Below are 7,172 nucleotides of genomic sequence, written 5' to 3' on the forward strand. Positions count from 1 at the left end.
TAGTGTTATGAGTGTGTTTGTTTTTGTTACGTAGCATTATTGACATACACAAACATAAACTAATACATTAACAGTTCCAGAAAACTCATATCATAGCATTATTGATGTAATCACCAACACTAAGTCGTTTATGTCTTTCTTGGAGGCTAAAAACATGCTACTATTGCATGAATCTTGTGAAGAAAACACTAACTCAATAATGGGTGGGAAGTTGATGTGTGGGCCAATGAGAGAGGTGATGGGTGGGAAGTGGGGTTAAAGAATAACCGGGTGATAAGAGACATATCGAATGAATTATCAAGGAATGTGTAAAATGATGGTTGGGTAGGTTTCAATAATCCAAAAGGAAAGACAATTATTAAAAACATAACGAGAAATTATGATGTTTTGGATGGAAAGATTTAGACAATGGAAAACCCAGTGATGAGTATGATAACCAAAGAAGACAAAGGTAGACGAATGGGGCGAGTTCTACAAAATTTATTTGGTTTTGGGTGAATGTGGAAGTTGTGAGATTAGGAAGATGAGAAGTCATTTGTAATGCTTCCACCCAATATATAGGAGGTAAGTATGCTTGGAATAAAAGTTTGCAAATGACATTATTGATGGTGTGAATCATGTGTTTAGATTTTCCATTTTGTTAGGAGGTCTGTGGGGAAGAAAAGAGAAGGTAATAGCGCTTTTGAGCAAATAGTTTGTGAAATGGATGATTGTCAAATTCTTGTGATTGTATTGGAAGGATTTAATTCCATTGATTCAACTGCATTTCGAGTGACATGCATCCGAAAATGTAAACTTGGAAAACACATCAAAAATTTTGACCAGGTGAGTAAGCTCATAAGAAATGTCAATAATGATAATGAAAAGAATATAATATTTTACTTCACCGACGTTAGTAAAGTTATATGAAACTAACAACCTAATAACATTGACATCAGGGTTGAGGAGACTGAGACACTGAGTGTTGTTGGAGTGGCCCCCACAATGGCTATTTGAGGAACGGTGATTGTGTCCACCACAATGAGAAATAAAGTAAAGGAGGGAGTATTTTTGTAAAACATCATGCTCAATATTGTTTTCTTTACTTCGAAATTTTATGATTTCGCAACTACAAGTATTTTCATAATTGAGATTAGGATTGTTGTAGTGGTATGAACTTGTTTTTGTAAATCTAAGTATTGTCGTTTGTTTTTACAGAGTGAATTAATGTAGGTTCTTAAGTTGCATTAGAAAAAAGAAGAAAGAACAGTCAGTGTTGTTAACATATGCATATAAAATAACCCTCTGAATACATGTGTGAAAAGAGTGACATGATCCATGATTGTAAAAATTGTGATGGGTTCAAATCAAGGAATATAATCATATATGATATGATATGATATGCTGTTAAGAGTTAAGACACAGTTTCAGCTTCAGCCTACCTGACCAAATTTGGCAATCAACTTTCTATTCAACAGAAACTTAAAAAAAAAAATATATAATACTCTAATAAACAATTTTTATAAGAAAAACACCTCTCAAAAAAAGTAATCGGCCTCAAGCAGATTGATTAAACGATGATGATGATGATATTTTAATTTTCGTCTAAACTTGCTGCTGTTTTGTCAAGATCAATTTCCCCCATACCTGTATCTTCTTCCTCTTCACTGTCTTCATCTCCTTCAACTTCTTCATTTGCTTGACTTAATTTAGCCATTCGTTCAGCCAGCAATATATCCTCACGTTCACTCACCTGTGTCACATAACGTAATTCAGTATTTTATTTTATTTTATTTTTAAAAAAAAAATAAGAAAAAAAAAGAAAGTAAGAGTTTGGAATTGTGAATTACAGCTCTTGGTGCCTCCTTTACTGTGAGTTTTCCTTTGTGAAGCTCGATTTCTTCAGTACATGCAGCTATTGCTTTAGTAAGAACTGAAATCCCTTGCTCCTAATGGAATCAGTTATTACATTACATTATCAAGTTATGTAATGAATTTCTATGTTACATTATGTTTTGAGAAAAATACAACATAAAAAAAAAAAGTGATGCATTTTGTTTTACCTTGTCAAGAGTTTGAGTGATAAGAACATAAGATGGAGGAGCAACCAGCTTAATTTTTACAGGACAATCCTGATTCCCAGCAGCTTCAGCCTTCCGCATAGCAGCCTACAGAAATTATAAATTAGTAACAAAAAAAAATCTATTAAAAGATAAAAGTAAAAGAAAAAGAGACACCTTAATGTGAAGAACTCCATCAAACTGAAAGCATTTCATCTCAATATCTGCCCGGATCTTCAAAGGCTGTGGGGTCATCCTTCTTCTAATGTTCTTCACCAATGCATCTTTGACTTCCTCGGTCAAAGCAGGAACCACTTTTGTCACCTAATAATTATTTAATTTAATTTTCTGGAAGATTTAAAACAATTTAAAAACGAACAAAAAAAAAGTATACAAAGATACCTCCACTCCATCAGGACCAGCTTCTTTAACTTCACGGGTGAGTGTGTTAAGAATGGAATCAGGATCATTCACAATTAACTTAAATGCCTGAATCCAATTAGCAAAAGTATAAGCTGTATATCTACTAAAAGAGAAACAATGATAAAATCCTGTAAATTTTGTTCATATCCCACCTCAAAGCAATGTCCATACTTCCGATATAAAGGCCAACCAACATGAATGTATAGATCCTGTAAACAAGAAAGAGATTAAAAGATTAATAAGTGTACATGAATAAACATAACACCATATCATATACATATATATTCCTTTATCTGCAGTGGTACAATGGAGGAGTGGTGACATAGCATTAGTAGTATTAGGTCTTCAGTTGCTTACTCTTTTTTTTTGGTGCATTTAAGTGTTTATCTATTTATATATTCCTTTATCTGCAGAACTTAGTTATAAATGCCTGCAAATGCAAGACTCAGCAATAAATGTGAGCTAAAGCCCTCATCCCTGTAACCCAACAGAAAATGTATTCTCTTGTGGCAGCTTGATATAGAGATACTTGAGTTGAATTTGGTAGCTAATCCTCAAAGCAACCTGATTCATGGTTAAATCGGTATGTACAATCACCACACATTTGTTACTTGACACGATAACGAATTTTGAGCAATACTCAATCAAAACTAATGATAATCGCAATGGTTTATCTCCTCTATAGATACATCATTTCTTCAATCAATTAGGTTTTTCATCCATTATAGAGTGATAGGAACTTGTATCTTTTGATAGCTAAGCATGAGGAGTACAGCTCTTATTACTTATTAGGGGCACTCTTAGGGAAAAAAAAAAAATCAAACTTTGATATATAATACGAGCCTTCGGTGTTGAGGCCAAAATGGCTAAGGAACCTGGCTTTATATAGCTAAAAGTTCCAGACCTCTTTGTTCACTTCTGAAGGATAAAAAAGATGGCAGAGTGAATCAACTGAATGCATTGTTTCTATAAACCCTTTAACTGCCCTACCAGCTAATTACCTGAGGCTATTGTTTCTATAACCCCTATAATTGCCTTAAATGGATGGATGAAACTTATATTTGCACACTAAACCATTAAGGCTCACAAGATGTGGTTTGATACACGTTTATATATAATCAACAATTGGCTTCATATCCAGCTGAGTTAAAGAATTCGGTAGTTACCTCAAGATCAAGCTGCATAGTTTCGGCTACGTGGCGCATAATCGAGTGAACAAGCTTACTCTTATTATACCTATCTTCACAAATCTGAATATCCTCTTCGGAAACCCTCCTCTTACTAAGATTCACATAGCCTTTCTCTTCATCAACATGAAGAACCATAACAGGCTCGGTACGCCCGACCTTAATCAAACTGTTGATACTACGAATACGGCGTCTTGACAACTCGGACAGAAGAATCATTCCCTCGATGTTGTTGTACTCGAGGAGTGAGACATAGGCGCACATCTCACCGATGCTTTTGACTTGAATCATGACGGCCATGTCGACATCGGGAAACTTGGCTTCGTACATACGGCATTCGAGATTCGGGGAGTTGGAAGCCATGTTTGCGACGGAGGGGATTCGCTAGGGTTTTGATAAGAGAAGGAAGTGACCTGAATGAATCCCGTGAAGAGTAATGAGTGAGCGAAAGAAATTGATCCGACCAGAAACTTTGAAAAGATTGCGTCAGGGGTGCACTAGGGTTTTATAAAGGGTTTGTTTATGTGTTTTGGGCCGTATAGTATCTGGCATTTTCCTTCCCTTATATTTGCTAAAGAATTTAGTTTTATATTGATCTAGGTCTTTGGTTCATTTGATTGGAATAAAATTCACCGAAAAAATATTTCAATTCTAGCGTCGCTACCGCTACCACCACCACTGCAACCACCAACCTAACGTCATTGCCACCAACTCTCACCTACCATTAGTACCACCATCTATCCCAGCTACGGCTACCGTCACCAACATCAACACAACTATCACCCACCACAACCCACCTCTTGCCACCGTCACCACCGCCACCACCACATACCTCTTGTCATTGTCACCACCCACTAGCCTCCACCCTCCACTACCACCATCACCACCACCGCCACTACCAACCACCACCACTACCTACCACTTTCACTATATGTCACCGTCATCGCCACTACCTACCACCGCTATCGTCACTGACATGAATGCTCAATTAATAAAATGAAATTTCACTATTTTATAGTTTATATAATATATCTTTACATGTAAGATATAAATCAAACTAAAATTAAGCAAAACAAATAACAAGAGACAATTTTGTCATTTTCCATAGATTTTAATTATGTTTTCTGTTATTCAAACAGAATATGAAATTAATTCTAATTCCATTTTTTGCTGACGAAACAGATTCATTTTTCAGTTCCAATTTCAATTCCTTCATAAACACTATGCGAACCAAAGATCACCTTATTATATGGTAAAAATAAATATGCGATACAAGATATATAAGTTTAAGTACTCAAACTTATCATATTATATCGTTTTGTATCATATATGCATTACAACGTTCTTAAACTTCAACCCTAACTTGATTTGTTTCAAGCTTTTCAAAATATCACTATTATTGTAACAACCCAAATTTTACAGAAAAAATTAACTTATATAATCATAAATACCAACCTCAATTGTTTCCAACAATCCCATTACATGATCATAGTGTTTTAAAAGATCAGAGTATCAAAACTAAATGTGGAAATACTAGAGAATGCACACTGTGTCATCAAGTCGGGGCCTTACCCTTAGAACTAGAAGACCTGAAACATCCAACAAAAATGTAAGCACACGCTTAGTGAGTTTCCCAAAACACACGAAACATAGATTCACATAGTGACATGCACTCATACATATAAGTTTACCATGGACTCCCTCCATGGTCTTCATTTGAAATGTCATGAGCTACCCCCATGGTCTTGTATCCCCGAGCCATGAGCTCCTCCCATGGTCTTGCCAAGTGTCATAAGCTCCTCCCATGGTCTTGTCAAGTGTCATGGGCTCCTCCCATGGTCTTCACATAAGCTTATATATAGATCAAATAGCAACACATTACATACTCCATTACTAAACATCTTATGTCAATTAATGGGTCGGCCTTTGTGCCTTCGACCCATGAGTGTAGCGAAAAGACTCACATCGATCTGCTGAACACAAAAGTTGTTCGCCTAACATTCTGAAACCTCACATTGAATGTAACATCCCGTTTAAAATAGAGTAATTAAATAAATAAACCCGAAACCCCGAGATGCAAATTTTTATTATTATTTTATATTATTGTAGCCAAAATCAAATAATAATTAGCGAGGTGTTGGTTTCGGAAAGCCAAACAATATAATTTTGGTTTGCAGGGGTTAAAGTGGAATTTCAGGATTTATTTTGAAAGGGATTTTAGAAGTAAGGGGGTATTTGGTATCATTTGGACTTAATATGAATGGATTTATGGAAGCAGGGGATAAAGAGTAAATTATGGACTTAAGTTGAAAATAATTTCTAGAGGGAGGGGCTGATTGGTAAAATTTCAGACTTGATTTGTAAGGGGTTTCAGAAGGCGGGGTTTAAATGGTAAATTACGGATTCGTTTTGGAAAGAATAATAGAAGGAGGGACCAAAGGTGTACATTGAACAAATGTTTGATATGATTGGGTATTAAACCCATTACCTTGCACCAGCCACTAAACCCTAACCCTAGTTACACTATTCTCAGCAGCCAAAATTCATCACCCTTGTGCTCTTTTCCAGTCGCCACCCAATTCCCTCACGTTCTTCTGGCCAGACGAAGCTCCAAACGACCACCAATGTCCATGCTGTCGACAAAAGCCACCATCCAGCACCGTCAATGCCCAGCTGCCCGAAGAGAACCATGAGCAGTCGTCATCTTCTTCTTCCCTTCTGACGCCACTGCTCCCAACGACCGGTCGAAGTGCATTGCTCCTCTATGTCTTCTTCTGTCATTGCATGGTTGATGTTGTCGCCATTCCGGGCGGTTGTTGTGACATCCCCAATTTCACGGCTAGAAAAGACCGATTTGTTTATGCTTTGTTTTTAAAATCAGGGTAATCGTTTAAAGAAAACGGTTGCGGAATTTGTTCCCAAAACAAAAATGATAATAATTTATCAAAACGTTTCTCAAAGAGAATGTAGTTTCATTATATAACAAAATCTCGGGATGTCATGTTCCGATACAGAACAAAAGCATAAACAATATAAAATAGACCTTACAATAGTTATTTATAACTCATGGTCTATAATCCAAAATCTCTCGTCAAATCCACCAATTTATACTCTTGTATCATTACCTGTAATGCAAAGAAAACTGAGTGGGTCAGGCTTGGGAGTCTGGTGAGCATATAGGGTTTTCAACCCACAATAATACATTTATTATATTCAATTATCAAACAATTAACCCAAATACCCATCCTCATATCCCCTTTGTTTTCTCAAGGGTTTACCCTAAGAACCCACTATCCTTAATTAATTCATTCATAAGGAGTTACCTAAGGAATTGGCATGAAATCCATTGCTGCAAAAGTTTATCTATCAAATACTAAATCCATAGCTATCCGATGCTAACTCCATAGTCATCAAGGTTTACTCAACAGACGCTAACTCCATAGTCACCAAGGTTCACTTATCAGGCACTAACTCCATAGTCACCAGGGTTTATACAATAGTCGCTAACTCCATAGTCACAAGG

At 36.3% G+C, this 7,172-nt stretch overlaps 1 protein-coding gene across 1 annotated transcript; it reads right to left on the reverse strand.

Moving 5' to 3' along the window:
- Positions 1-1,336: 1,336 nt before the first annotated feature.
- Positions 1,337-4,200, reverse strand: LOC145000537 (eukaryotic translation initiation factor 2 subunit alpha homolog). The gene is made up of 7 exons (XM_078959772.1): positions 3,629-4,200; positions 2,615-2,671; positions 2,442-2,528; positions 2,217-2,363; positions 2,043-2,147; positions 1,830-1,928; positions 1,337-1,732 (listed from the first exon to the last, which is right to left on the reverse strand). The coding sequence occupies exons 1-7, from the start codon at positions 4,010-4,012 to the stop codon at positions 1,574-1,576; spliced, it is 1,038 nt and encodes a 345-aa protein (XP_078815898.1). The 5' UTR covers positions 4,013-4,200; the 3' UTR covers positions 1,337-1,573.
- Positions 4,201-7,172: the final 2,972 nt, after the last annotated feature.

The sequence above is a fragment of the Lactuca saligna genome, chromosome 6, assembly GCF_052625555.1.
Source record: "Lactuca saligna cultivar CGN05327 chromosome 6, ASM5262555v1, whole genome shotgun sequence".
NCBI classification, from domain to species: domain Eukaryota; kingdom Viridiplantae; phylum Streptophyta; class Magnoliopsida; order Asterales; family Asteraceae; genus Lactuca; species Lactuca saligna.